The 15,152-nt window shown below is 35.6% G+C and overlaps 1 protein-coding gene across 1 annotated transcript in view; it reads left to right on the top strand.

Moving 5' to 3' along the window:
- The first annotated feature begins 333 nt into the window (after positions 1-333).
- Positions 334-15,152, top strand: part of GRIN2B (glutamate ionotropic receptor NMDA type subunit 2B) — a 45,405-nt gene continuing 30,586 nt past the window's right edge. The window contains exons 1-4 of the mRNA XM_072420937.1: positions 334-614; positions 2,070-2,223; positions 9,896-10,021; positions 10,235-10,464. Coding sequence (XP_072277038.1) covers positions 339-614; positions 2,070-2,223; positions 9,896-10,021; positions 10,235-10,464 — 786 coding nt within the window. The 5' untranslated portion in view covers positions 334-338. The remainder of the gene's footprint in view (positions 615-2,069; positions 2,224-9,895; positions 10,022-10,234; positions 10,465-15,152) is intronic.

The following is a 15,152-nucleotide window of genomic DNA, read 5'->3' as shown; positions in this document are numbered from 1 at the left end:
ACATTATAAACAGGCATGTAAATTTTACATGCCAGGCACAATGTGTTTCCTATGAACGATTAGTTCAGCTGGACACTGGATTTACTACAACTGCTGAAAGTATTTGCATGTTTGCATGTATGCACAATATATTTGTTTTATAAAAACTTTCTAGTGTGTAGTCATATCAAAAGCAGAAAATCTAATAGTAGGAGCATAGAGGTCTATGTAGCAAAATAATCTCTGTGCTCTTATAATATTTTTTATGTCTAAGTATCTAAATATGTATTTTACTTTTACTAGCTCTGAAATATGAGTTTAACAAATATCATTATAAACAGAATTTTTACTGTGTGCATATGCTAACGAAAGGATCTTTCCTGCAAAAGACTTTAGATTTTTGTGACTTGAGGGGATCATGTCATTATTCCAGGACTCAAGTTAATCTTTTTCTGATCATTAGGAACCGCACAGAAGAAGGAGGAAACTACATTAAAAGATGCTGTAAGGGTTTTTGCATAGACATCTTGAAGAAAATAGCTAAGACTGTGAAATTCACCTATGATCTGTATCTAGTGACCAATGGCAAACATGGAAAGAAGATTAATGGCACATGGAATGGCATGATCGGGGAGGTAAAATTTACAATTATGTACAGTAACATTCTAAAATGTCCTGCTTATTTTGGTTATCCAACTATATGAAATGCACATTACCTGCTAAATTGGAAGTGGTGCTTTATAAATGTTGATAAAAAGTGTTTGCAGTAATTTTTCTTGCTGCGTGTCTCCCCTTATGGGAATTTGTCTCTTTACTTTCTGCAGACACCTGTTTAATAATGAATGGATAAGTATATTATTGGGACAGAATAACATAGGGAGCAAATGAAACCTGTCATATGTTCCAGTCTGTCCCCAGCCTGTCCAACTTTTTGTCTGGAGGAAGACAAAAGCACAGCAGCCCCAACTATACGCACACACTTTCTGTGCAGTTTGCCACTCATTGAATGGTTTGAAGTTGGAGTGAAATGGGTCCTAAGCCTTTCTAATGTAGCAGGGATGCAGACAACAAATAAACCCTGACATATAAGTTGAAATCCATATCTCCTCTTCCAATAAACTAAAAACAGTTCGACTTGAGTTGGTCCTATATGTAGGTAAGGTAAACTGATATCTCTGTCTTTGTAAATAAAAATATGTAGGTGTATTTATAATGCATACCAAAATATGAAATATATTGATAACATATAGGCCAGTCACGCACAGTCCTAATAATGCTATATTAACACATCTATGAATTTTAATACTGCAATTTACAAAATGTATGAATAATATATACATCAGATAGCACATCAGTCAGTGTCTTAGGAAAGTTTACTTTCCAAATCTCAACAGTATAGTTAACAGGTCGTTAAAAAATTACATATATTCATATATATGAAAAATAGTTGAAGAAGTTAGATGAAAAACCTCTCTTTTCCTAAATATAAATGCCAACCCCTTATTTTCAAACAACAAAAGAAAAGAGAACAGCATGATTTTTACTTGTTAACTTGGTGAATACAGAGATTATATACAGATTTACAAACAAATAGATACGATTAGTAGATAGTCCACCCCTACTTAAAAGTGGGGTATTAGACTTTGTGCTATACAAAAAGTATCTTTAACACATTACACCAAGAAGTCCAGTCCAGGGATTTTGGACGTCTATACTAGACATATCATTCCCGTAACTTGGTTTAATATAACTTTCCTAGCACCAGGGAAGAAAGATTAAGGCAGAGTGCGGACAATTGGTCTCGTTTACTGATGCATTTCGCCTAAAGGGCTTTTACTGGGGAAAATGAGACTCACAATTAAAGCTGGTGCATACACATAGAAAAATAAAAAAATGAGTGTATCAAAGTAAAAAGCTAGACAGCTTAATATGAATAACATACGCAGTATATGAATTGAGGTAAAAAATATATACATGTTTTAAAGCTTGTTGGTTGATATTTGTTCCTGTTCTTCTCTATTACTATACTTTAATATTGTTAATAGTGGAATTCAAAAACTGTGTCTTCCGTATTTTCTTAAATTATCAAGGTTGTAACCAAACGAGCATATATGGCTGTTGGGTCATTAACCATAAATGAAGAACGATCAGAAGTAGTGGATTTTTCTGTACCATTCATAGAAACTGGTATTAGTGTCATGGTGTCAAGAAGCAATGGGACTGTTTCTCCTTCTGCTTTCCTTGGTAAGTTACAGTGCATACATTAAAATCATGGTTCTCTGTTTTTTTCCCTATCTACTTATTTGTTTCTAAACCATTATTGTCCTCAGATCTGTTCCACTCACTTTTTTTTTTTATCACAAAACACTTTTAATTCTTTGAATAATAAATGTTGCATCCTACATTTATATGACACTTTTCTAAGCATCTTTTTATTTGGATTAACAAGGTCCCAAACTTACCAATGCTAGCTCTATTACACCATCCTAAAGTAATTATATAGTTACAGTTATCTGGATTCTTTCAAAGAATATTTTAGCCAAATTTTTCACTAAAGGACTATTTATATTGTTCACCTGCCTATTTAATATTTAAATGTATTTGAATATGTATTTTGAATGTGTGTATGTATGCCCCCCCATGTTAGTGGTAAGCATTCTTTATGCTCACACCCTTTCCCATTCAGTGGGTGTTCAGACAAAAAAGGAACATTGGCACAATGGGAAGCCAAAAGTATTTAGCCCTTTGAATTCCCAGTATAGGACTTAAAGCAGCGGTAGCCAACTGGTGGTCCACGCGAAAATTTTGGTGGTCTACAGCTCTGTCCCTTGTATGGACAAATCCCGCCCACTCTCCCATCGCAGGCTTAGACCTGCTTGCTAAACATTCTGGGGGAACAGAAGCTCAAGGCTGTGGACACAACTTTTGTTGCTTCCACAGCCCTGTGCTACTGTCCTCCCGAATTTAGTAAGCACGTCTGAACCTATTATGGTAGAATGGGTGGGTTCTGGCATTAGGACGTCACTCTGGGGGAAGTTTCTTCCCCTTTGAGTGACACGCGGCTCCCTACACATGTGGTCCGTAAGGTCGGAAAGGTTGGCAACCAGGGCATTCTGCATTGCCTCAAAAATCAAATTATATCTCATTCATTAAAGAAAAAAAATAATAAAAAATAAAGAAAAATTAAGCATTAATAGCATTTGAACTAGAAATGATCTTTTAAGAAGGGGGATTGCCCTTTTCTTTGACCCTGCACAGGGCTTTTCTAATGGTAAACCTGCCATGCTTTAAAGGGCTGTAAGGTGTTAAAACTCCAACTCTATTGTATGCACCTAATAAACATGTGACATACTCTACTAATCTACCTAATCCTGATGGCAAAAACTGTACTTTTTCTTCACCTCCCCCACCTATCATCACAACCTGAAATACACTTGTATAAGTTACATATTGATTCTAACATTCTCACTTTTTCTACATAAGCCCCTGTCAGTCTAACACTAACCAAAAAGAACAATTATGCCAGACAAAAATACAGTTTCCCAGATAAAAATAGAAACGGACTACTTTTCAACTGCAATTTATTCGACACCAAATACAAGTGTTCAATTTGGGATAATTTGTGTCCCTAGGGAGAAAACACATACCGTTAGATGCATAAATACTTGGACAGAGACAACTTTTTTCTAATTTGGGCTCGGTTCATTACCACAATTAATTTAAATGAAACAACTCAGATGCAGTTGAACTGCAGACTTTCAGCTTTATTTCAGTGGGTTGAACAAAAAGATTGGATAAAAATGTGAGGAACTAAAGCCTTCTTTTTACACAATCACTTCTTTTCAGGGGCTCAAAAGTCAAAAGTAATTGGACAATTCACTCAAAGGCTATTTCATGAACTGGTATGGGCAAAGCCTTTGTTATGTTATTATCTATTAAGCAGATAAAAGGCCTGGAGTTGATTTGGAGCGGGGGGGGTGCTTGAATATGGAAGATTTTGCTGTGAACAGACAACATGCAGTCAAAGGAGCTCTCCATGCAGGTGAAACAAGCCATCCTTAAGCTGCAAAAACAGAAAAAACCCATCCGAGAAATTGCTACAATATTAGGAGTGGAAAATCTACAGTTTGGTACATCATGAGAAAGAAACAAAGCACTGGTGAACTCAGCAATGCCAAAAGACCTGGACGTCCATGGAAGACAACAGTGGTGGATGATCACAGAATCACTTCCATGGTGAAAAGAAACCCCTTCACAACAGCCAACCAAGTGAACAACACTCTCCAGGAAGTAGGCATATCGATATCCAAGTCTACCATAAAGAGAAGACTGCATGAAAGTAAATACAGAGGGTGCACTGCAAGGTTAAAGACACTCATAAGCCACAAGAAAAGAAAGCCTAGGTTGGACTTTGCTAACAAACATCTAAAAAAAACAGCACAGTTCTGGAGAAACATTCTTTGGACAGATGAAACCAAGATCAACCAGAGTGATGGCAAGAAAAAAGTATGGAGAAGGCGTGGAACAGCTCATGATCCAAAGCATACCACATCATCTGTAAATCATGGCGGAGGCAGTGTGATGGCTTGGGCCTGCATGGCTGCCAGTGGCACTGGGACACTAGTGTTTATCCATGATGTGACACAGGACAGAAGCAGCTGAATGAATTCTGAGGTGTTCAGAGATATACTACTGTCTGCTCAAACCCAGCTAAATGCAGTCACATTGATTGGAAGGTGTTTCATAATACAGATGGACAATGACCCAAAACATACAGCCAAAGCAACCCAGGAGTTTATTAAAGCAAAGAAGTGGAATATTCTTGAATGGCCAAGTCAGTCCCCTGATCTGAACCTTGTTGAAGACTAAACTTACCTTGTTGAAGACTAAACTTCGGACAGAAAGGCCCACAAACAAACAGCAACTGAAAGCCTGAAATGAAAGGATTGTGTTAAAAAAGGCTTTAGTTCCTCACATTTTTATGCAATCTGTGTGTTCATTGTTCAGTTGTTTCATTTAAAATTAATTGTGGTAATGTACAGAACTAGAATTAGGAAAAAGTTGCCTCTGTTGAAATATTTATGGACTTAAATGTAGGTTTCAATTAAGGGTAATAAAGGGAGAGTGCCCAGAGCTGTTTATTTATCAGTCTGGAAGCTAAACACGTGGAATTTGCAACATAACAATCATTTAAAACACAAGGCCAAGTTGACCTTTCAGTGGCTACAGCACAAAAAGTGAAGGTACTAGTCTCTTGTAGAAGAACAACTGCAAAAGTACCCAGGAATAACACTGGAACAGGAAACCCATAGATGAACTTAAAATTTATCCCCTTTCCATCTGTGCATATTGAAGTCCTCCTTACTAACCATATTTTTTTTAAATAATTTGCCTCTTTATATTAAGTTATTAGGACCAATATCCTAATGTAAGATGTCCACTTGGAATATGCAACTTATATAGGGAAAAAATCAAACTGTACTCTTATTTGTTTTCAATCCTTTAAATTCATTTTAATCTTTTTTTTCTAGCCTTGCCTGAAATATTATCATTGATAAATGGAAAGTTATATATGATATGATAAAGTTAATAGACACATGTAGTTGAAGAAATATAGTAATTGCTTATTTATTCTGAAAATGCTAGACACCTGGCTATAATGCTTTCAATGGCTTAAGTACATTCTGAGTCAACACAGAAAAGTTCAGCAAAATAAACCCATGCTAATCTAAACCCACTTATGAGATTTCCACAAATTCATTTTAGGATTTCTTTTCATGTTGGCAGTGTCAGTAAACACACACACACACAATAGTTGAAATCTTTGCAGCAGAAGAATTGTAGTAAAAAATACGAACAGAGGACACTGAAAGTTCATGGGGACCAGGTAAGCCCTTTACAATTCCACACCGATTGTGGCTCTGGGTTAACGCATTTGGTACTGAAAAATAACCCTGAGCCACACTTCGGAATGCCACCTGGGAGGTTAAAGCAGACATTGCAATATAATACTAGAACTGCTTGTTGGATCCAGGCTCCCTCTAGATGTAAAAATCAATCCATGGTATTAATTAAATTATTTTATTGCACACTTTCAATACCTGCATTCATATACCAGTAACATGCTCCTTTTAGCAAGGTCTTTGAACATGAAGAGCAGCCCACATCCCACTAGAAGATGCTTGCACTGGTCTGTGTTTGAACTGGACTGGATTTGGGGCATTCTGCAACTTGTTATCCTCATGGTTCATGTTTTAGGAAGAAAAAATAAATGGAATGAAATTCACACTATCCATACATTAACCCTCCTTGCCTTACTATGGGCATTGCTTGGGCTGTGATTTCATTGAAAAAAGTGTTCCAAATGTCCAAATGTTACTCAGGCTACCAGTTTAACATTAAAATGAATGACCCAATTATTATTTGGGATACTGCCCGGAGCCTAATTTGAGTAAGCATTAATTGCGATGGCCAAACAGGTAAAAGATCAGTAAATATTGGTTCGCTGATCAGCCCACTCCCCCCCCCGCCCCCCCTTTCATTTTAACCTGGAAGCCTTTTTGCCTTTAGCACAACCAAGTTTTCAACTGTTAAAATCTGTTTACCAGTGGCCAAAATATAATAAATGGAGTACTGTTTGTATTTGATTTGTTTAAAAGCAGCAAAGGTAAGAAACTATGCGTCTCCATAAGGGGGACTTATCATCTACACAGTACTATGAAATATTAGTATGATAAAAAGCTACTGGAAACTACTAAAAAAAGTTTTTTAAATATAACATAAACATACAATGACATAAATGTTGTTATTTTGTGGTACCATAATTTACATAGTAAAGTCAGGTTGAAAAAAGTCTATTTAGTTCAACCACTAGGGAAACAAACATATACCAGAAAGTTGATCCAGAGGAAGAGAGAAACTCTTCCATGTGGTTCTTTTTCAAATTCTCTAGGGCCTTTCCAAATATGGTAGTTAAACCTACAAGTCTGTAGTTATATGGTAATGACTACAGGCTCCATTTTTGAACTTAGGAACCATATTGGCCTTAAGCCAATCCATTGGTACCATGCCAGTGGTAAAATTAGAAACAATGGCTTTGAAATAACTGAGCTCAGCTCTTTGAGGACACGTGGATGTAACCATCAGGTCCTGGTGCTTTGTCAACCTTAATTTTGTCCAAATGTTTCTCACTCATATCAATCATTTAAGACAGTGACATTGCTATTAGCAAAGACATTTGCTATTTGCTAGCAAATGTTTTGAATCCTTGACCAGATACATTGCAGGGTTGCTGGATCACCCAACTTCATTAATGGAAGTGTATCTTCTCCAGCCTTGGAGAGGTTCAATAAATCAGGCCCATTTGTGTCACCAACTGACTTTAAATTTCTTTAACTAATAATTTAGCTACTGGATTAATTCATAAAGATAATAAAATTGGACACACACACAAAACCAGTATTTTCTATAACAATATTTTTTTTTTATTTATAAAGCTTTAAGTGAAAGAAAAATATAACTGTAAATAAAAAATTATTTCACCATTTAACATGCAATTTACAGCTGGTTTTGAGTGCATTAAAATTAGTATACATTAGTATATATAATATAGTATAATATATCAGTATATTATAAAATATATTAGTATAATATATTAATATTGAAATATATATAGTATTGTATATGTATGTGTGTAAAATTAGTATAAACATTTTACTGATATTGCTAAAAAATATCATGCAACATAAAAATGTGCAACTAATCATTTTATTTTACATATGTTAAAAAAAAAAACAAGGCGAAGACAAAAAAATACAATAACAATATTCTGGTAATGGGTCTGTACAAACATCATCATCAACATCAATTTTTTGGTGAATTAGTGATTCACACATTAAATCAAACTACTGTAGTGTAACTTATAAAAGCAACATTTCGTTGTTCAGGAAATTGAAAAATAGTGTGCAATTTTATATGTTAGATGCTATAGTGTTTTCTTATCTTAAACCGGAACTAAACCTTCCAATTTAAAATGAGACCAATCAGGTAATTTTTTGCAGTAGTGACAGGTAATGTCCCTTCTGCAATTACATAAACTTACCTGCCTGATCACGATTTTTTTTAAATACACTCACCTGTGCTCGCTCCATTTAGGGTGCCACCATCTTCACCCAGGTCTTTGACTATCTTGATTTGCCAGACCACAATAATGGCAGCAGCCCAGTAAATCCTGACATCCTACACTAAGCTGCACATAAATACGATTGCAAACTGGCAGATAAGTTTTGTTTATTGCAGAAGAGATTAAGCCTGTCCCTTCTACAATACATACCCTGCCTGGTCTCAATTTTTAAGTACGAAACTATAGTTCCACTTTATTAGCCCTATATATATTCATACCATCTATTTGTTAACTATTTTGTAACTCATTGGATGACTGTCCATGTATTAGTTTTTATATATATTTTTCAATCAATTGTTTTTTTTTGTGGGCCTTAAAATTTCTCTTCTATCTCAATGAATGGCTTGTGTGATTGTGTAGCCATTGTATCAGTCCACAATATTGTTTTGCTTCAAAGTAGTTTTCTGACAAGTTTTTCATCTTTACCATACAGTCAGATATTCATTATATTCAATAATGCTAATCTAATTCCTTTTAAATGATGTTTACACCAGTTTACTCACTATGCTTGGTAATGTATCATATATCATAGTGGCCGGGGAATTGCATTTTTGGGCCTGATTTTTCTCCTTGGCTGAAAAGGATACACTTTCATTAGTGAAGCTGGGTGATCCAGCAAATCTGGATATGATTTCTTCAAAGACATTTTCTATTTACTAGCAAATGTTTTGAATCCTGGACTATCTTTTCCAGCCTTGGAGAGGTTTAATAAATCAGGCACATTTGTGTCACCAACTGTCCTTAAATTTCTTTAACGACTAATTTAGCTATTTGGTTAATTCATAGAGATAACAAAACTGGACACATACAGGAAACCAGTATTTTCTGGAGGTTTGCAATACTTTTTATACCCTTCATACTAACTACAGTTTTTTTGACTTGTGATGATGTAATTGGATAGTATATTTTATATACAAAATATATATATATATATATATATATATATATATATATATATATATATATACATACGCAATATATATGTCCAAAAACAATATTTAATTTTTTCAAATTGTTTTATTTTTTGTATTGTTTTAACATATATCTTTTAGTGTCTATTTTGATTCCCACATATTTGAATCATTGATATATACTTCCTTTAGGGGTGTGGTATATTCTTTTTGATAAAAAAGGACTCACTAGTCTAGTCTTTGGCTGATATATTTTATTATTATGATAATTAGGGTAATAATATACTAATAATTTTAAAATCGCTCATTATTCTGCTTTAGGACAAATGGAGAAAATTGCGCTGTTTTTGTTTATTCTTTGTAATAAGCATCAATAATGCCTTTCAGTAAATGCTGTTCCCCCTAAAGTCACAAATAAAGTAGTATGCAACATTATCCATTCATTATTCTATGGTGGTACACCTGTAAATAAATATGTTTTGTAAACATTCTTTATTTAAAAGATTTAAAGAGGAGAGGATAATGAACAAATACAAACATAAGTAAACAATTGCTTGTCTAACAAAAAATGACAAAAGTGCAGAAAAACAATATGTTAAATAGTTACAACATATTTTTAGGGCAATTGTTGGAAATGAAATTGCTATCTGGTAATTAGAATACTATGACATACCTATATCTAAAGGTTGTGTGTAAATCTGTTTACAAACTTTTTGAACGTGGAACATTTTGCCATCCCTAGAGCCAATAATCCACCAGAAAACCTTGTTGTTTACTTTTTAACATTAATGCTCTACCTTCTTTTTAATAAATCTTTCCCTAGAGCCATTCAGTGCTGATGTCTGGGTGATGATGTTTGTCATGCTTCTCATCGTGTCTGCTGTGGCTGTATTCGTATTTGAATATTTCAGCCCAGTGGGGTACAACAGGTGCCTTGCAGATGGAAGAGGTGAGATTATACATTCTTTATATAATCGCTATATTGCTGAACATCTATTTGCCTCAATAATACATGTCTTTATGTCCAAAAAAAGTAAATTTAAAGAACATGTGTGTGTAACCAATTAAGTCTTAGTTGTGTTGCTATAATGTTTTTCAATTCTGAATCACTAAAAATTTGTAATTTTTCCATCCTACTAAGTATTTACTTTTTGACCAACAGAGCCTGGTGGCCCATCGTTCACTATTGGGAAAGCTATTTGGCTTCTCTGGGGCCTAGTATTTAACAACTCTGTGCCTGTGCAAAACCCAAAGGGAACCACAAGTAAGATTATGGTATCAGTTTGGGCCTTCTTTGCTGTGATCTTCCTGGCAAGTTACACAGCTAACCTTGCTGCCTTTATGATCCAAGAAGAGTATGTGGACCAGGTTTCCGGTCTCAGTGATAAAAAGGTATGTGAGTAGACAAAGAAGTTAAATATTTACCAATGATGTAGGAGTTATTTTACATTTTTCCTAGATTTCCAACATTTTTCCTAACAAATTACCATACCGTGTGTGGTTTTGATCATCAGAAAGACACTTGCCTGAACTGTATATCCCAGAAAAGTTATTATTCACTCTCTTCTCTCTCTAGAGCCTATAACTCCGTTAAAAAAAAATATTTTGCTTGCTTTAGATACTGGAGCTTGGCATTAAATACCATCATTATGTTTGTGATCTACCATTACACCAGCTCTTTCTACATCATTGACTCCAAAAGTTCCACTCTACATAGAGTATATGGTTAATGCATATATTAGCTACCAAGTACATAGCTTTACATTTATCAACATTAAACTTAATTTTAGTTTCCTAAAATAGAAAAGGTATTCCGACCTGCTTGTTAGTGTCCTAGATTGTAAGCTTGAGTGGGCAGGGTCATCTTCTTCTGTATCATAGTTTGTGCATGTTAGGTATTCAGGTTTGTCATCTGCAGTTTATATTAGTTGAAGAGCACTGTGTGATATGCTGGTACTTTCTAAATAAAAGATAATTCTAATAGGTTAAATCCATCCTATATAAGCCTTTTGTAATCTAACCCTTTGAACTTTTAAACTCAAAGTTTGAATTTATTTAAAAAGATTAAAAATCCTGACACTGAGCCTTGGGTCCACAAAGGATTGGACTAGGACCACAGATGAATTTAAGCTAGGGGCCCACCAGTGCCATTGTATTGAGCCCATCTGCCTTCTCAGACAGAAAATTTATACTCAACTATTTTCATCCAACAACATTCCCTTTATTCCTAATGGTAAAACATGACAATTATGCTTGTCACTGCTTATCACATAACAATGCAAATATATAGCAACTCTCCACACAAGTGCAGACGTCTGTGTTTCTTGAAAATATTCTGTAATTTTTAAAGTATGTGTAAGGACAAACTTTAACACACACATAAACCTTACATCTGTATTAACATTTTCCAGATTATAGCCCTCTAAAAAAAAAAACATCCCACATCTGAATTTTGTATTGTGTCCTGTAAAAAACATGTTCTCTATTAGTCTGAAAACAAAAAACAATGCATCTCACTAAAACCTATTACAGTTTTAAATAGGGAGGAGGATCCATGTTTCTCAACTTTATTTAGCAGGTAAAACAAAAATGTTTAAAATGTCTGAATAGAAAGAAAGAAAGAGAGAGGATGAGACAAACAGTTAGGAAAAAATTAATAAACAAGGAGGGGCACTAAGTGAAGGTTAAAAATAAGGACCCAAGGATCGTACAGGATGAAATTGGGGTCAAGGGTCTAATGGGGGTAATTGACTAAACATCTAAATATGGATGGGAAGAACATCTCAGAATAAGACAAAACAAGATCAACTTACAGTTTAACACAATTCAATTATTAAGTTATTTACCAAGTACAATAACAATCTAAAACAAGATGAAAAATCAGAAAAGAAACATATCAAAACATAAAAAAGTACAAACAGCCTCTACATGAGATCAAAATATAACAAGCAATTCCTTTACAAATGTATATTCTTCGATGACAGGATGAACAGTGATTGCTGACATCTTGAAAAGGCACTACTGTTGTTTAGGATGTTGTGGGTTCAAATGATCACACAGGGGTAACAGGGGTCAGTATAGTCTGACATTCGATGATGCTTATTATAATTTTTATTGAAGCAAGGAAATCATGACCAGTGGGTGGGTGGCAGCATGAATGCACTTATTTACCTTGTGTCTGAGCACATCATGTCCTGACAACCTTGCTGGCACATTTGTGTGCAACACAGGCAAAACCACACCATACAACACAACTTTCAGTTGCACTGGAGACCCACAGGAACAAAGCATTCTCCAGTCTTAGTAATGTAACCCACTACTGATTAATATGCCTGCCAGTGGTTAAGTCTGATGCTGGGTACATATACTAATTTTTTTAAACACTCCATCACTGCTTTCTTTTTTTCTAAACTTACACTTTAGACATCTGCTTTAAATGCTTTAGCATTTATTCCAAGTATAATATAAGTCCAAGTATATTAAACTCACAGTCATGTCTTTGTATAAGTTTTGCTAACTTCTTTAAAAATAGAAGTAGATTTGTATCACAACTTTTTGTGAATCCTTATTGAGTATTGATGATTATATTATTCTTTATTTTTAGTTTAAATGCTCTTATCTTAATCTTTATGACTTTTTTAACATTGACATTTACACATATTTTATACCTAATGCCCATGTGAATATATTTTGCAATATGTTAGCATATAGTGTAATTGAATTTTTAGATTCCATCGGTGCATAATTTTTAGGAAGGGTTTCTCTAAACTGTGTCGTACATTTTTTATTTATTATATGTTTTTCCCTTTACCTGTTTTGGCATTTTGTTTATAGCAGGGTGGATAACTTGTAACAGCATCATCAAATTCTCCACTAGTAAGGCCCCTTTTTACATCCGTCCTTAGATCACATTTCAGAGATATACACTACATTTGCTTTTGTTTTACCCTGCCTCTCTTTAATAGAGCATTACCAGGAATATTTGCAGCCTAGTCAACTTAAACATAGGGGCTCATTCATCAATAGGGCGGACAATCTGTTCACTAGTCAGTTCACCCCATTTTTCTTTCAGTACTGATGGCATTTTTCTTTCAGTACAAAAGATGGCTAAAAAATTATTGATAAATAATTGATAAATGATTTTTCGAGGGGAATCTTTCTGATCACCACTTTATGATCACCAGTTAGTTTTTGTAACTTTTAAGTTAAAACTATCAAAGGCTACAATGTGGATAAGTGTTTTTTAAACACACTGGCTAGGGGCAGTACCACTACATTTCCGGTGTTCAGCAGCCGCATTGTCTATGAGTTCTTATCACCACTCCTAAAAGTGGTAATAGGGATAAAAAAGACTTGATAAGGCTTAAACAAGTGATGGTTACTAATCCATTTAAGTGAATAAAGCTACGTACACACGTCAGATTTTTATCGCCCGATAATCGGCATCGGCCAATTATCGGGCGAAAATCTGCCGTGTGTACAGTCGGTGTCGTCCATCGTCCGGACGACCGACCTGCCGGATCCACGGACGATGGACGACAGCCGATCCTAATGAAAGGGAAGGGGAGAGCGCGCAGCAGGGTGCCGCTCCGTCGCTCTCCCCCTCCCCTCTCCATAGAGCATGAACGGTGCTGTATGTACAGCACCGTTCATGCATCGTGCACTCCCTTGTCGTTGGAAAGGATCGTGAAAGATCCTTTCCAACAACAAAAATTGGAAGTGTGTACGCAGCTTTAGGTTTCATGTAATTTAGTGTAATTACACTACAGTGATTACTCACTGTTTGCCATCGTAAAACAAAAAATAATTACTTTTTCATGACAGTGGTGTTCTGAAAGTGGCTATCAGAAAAAAAGGGTGGAAAAAGGGGTAGATCGCATTGTGTTCTTCGTACACCAAAGCTTTCAACTCTCTTAATTTGCTTGTCAGACTTCTGTGATGTTTGAATGCTTTGGTAAACTGTGCCTGTTTTGCAAGACCACAAATTCCAAATGTCTTATGAGGTTTAGTTTGTGAGACATTTTTGACTATTTGCAGTGAAACTCCATTGGGTATATTTATCTGCGCTAATAGTACAGACCTCATGGTTTTATTGCCACAAAAGCATTAAGCCTCGCACCCCAGTCCCCAAAGAAGCCAGATGGAAGGGTATTGATATAACCACTGTAACTATATGCTGTAGTATTTTGTAAGATCTTGATGCAGACTGCACTCCCCGGGTGCTCTCTTTAGCATCTGGGAGTGAATACCTAATCACTTTTATGTATGAATGACAGCTGTCAAAGGGAAAAGAAAGGGGCACAACTTACAGTAAACCAGAAAAGACTTGTACAATATCAGCTGAGATAAAATGTGAGAGGAAAGACCAGTGTCAGCACCTCAAACAGGAAAACAGAGCAGAAAAAAACCTCCACTTAAAAGGCAGCTCAACTTAACCAGACAAAACACACAAGGCTTAGTCCACTTAGATGCACAAGGTGGGCCCTGAGTAGGCTGTGGAGTTGCAGGGACAAAAGATGGGGAACATGAGGTGGTGAATATACATTCTGCAAAAACTGCAGCATTATCACATTCAAAGCCTGCAGGCAGACCAACAACCCTGAGATTATGGTTCTTTGCATCCTCAGAATGAGCTATAAGGAGCTTAACTGCACTTTATAATTGTAATGTAATTGTGCAACCATATTGAAATGGCTTGTAGTAGTGTCCAAAAAGTAAACGTCAATTCTAATAAGACTGCATTCAATTGGTAAACAGTCAATTATTCCAAGTAGGGCATACATGCTGTGTTTTATTGCCATGAAAGCAATTGTTAAGGGAGCACTGGAGCCTGTAGTGCTGTGTTCCATATCATCTTCCATATCAAAAAAATGGCCGGTGGTTGCAGCAGTGTAGCCTGAGTAGATCTGCTCCAAGGTGGTGGGGATGCTAAACATTTTGCAAGGCTTTACCACAATGAATAGTGGTATTGGTGGATTTTAGGACCTACCGCGTTTCCCCGATGATAAGGCATCCCCATCAAATAAGCCACCCCCCGATTTTTGCTCAAACAATTAAAATAAAGCACCCCCGCAAATAAG

This window comes from Pyxicephalus adspersus, chromosome 8, assembly GCF_032062135.1.
Source record: "Pyxicephalus adspersus chromosome 8, UCB_Pads_2.0, whole genome shotgun sequence".
Lineage (NCBI taxonomy): Eukaryota > Metazoa > Chordata > Amphibia > Anura > Pyxicephalidae > Pyxicephalus > Pyxicephalus adspersus.
Note: the sequence above shows the minus strand (reverse complement) of the source record. Positions and strands in the feature narration are given on the sequence as shown.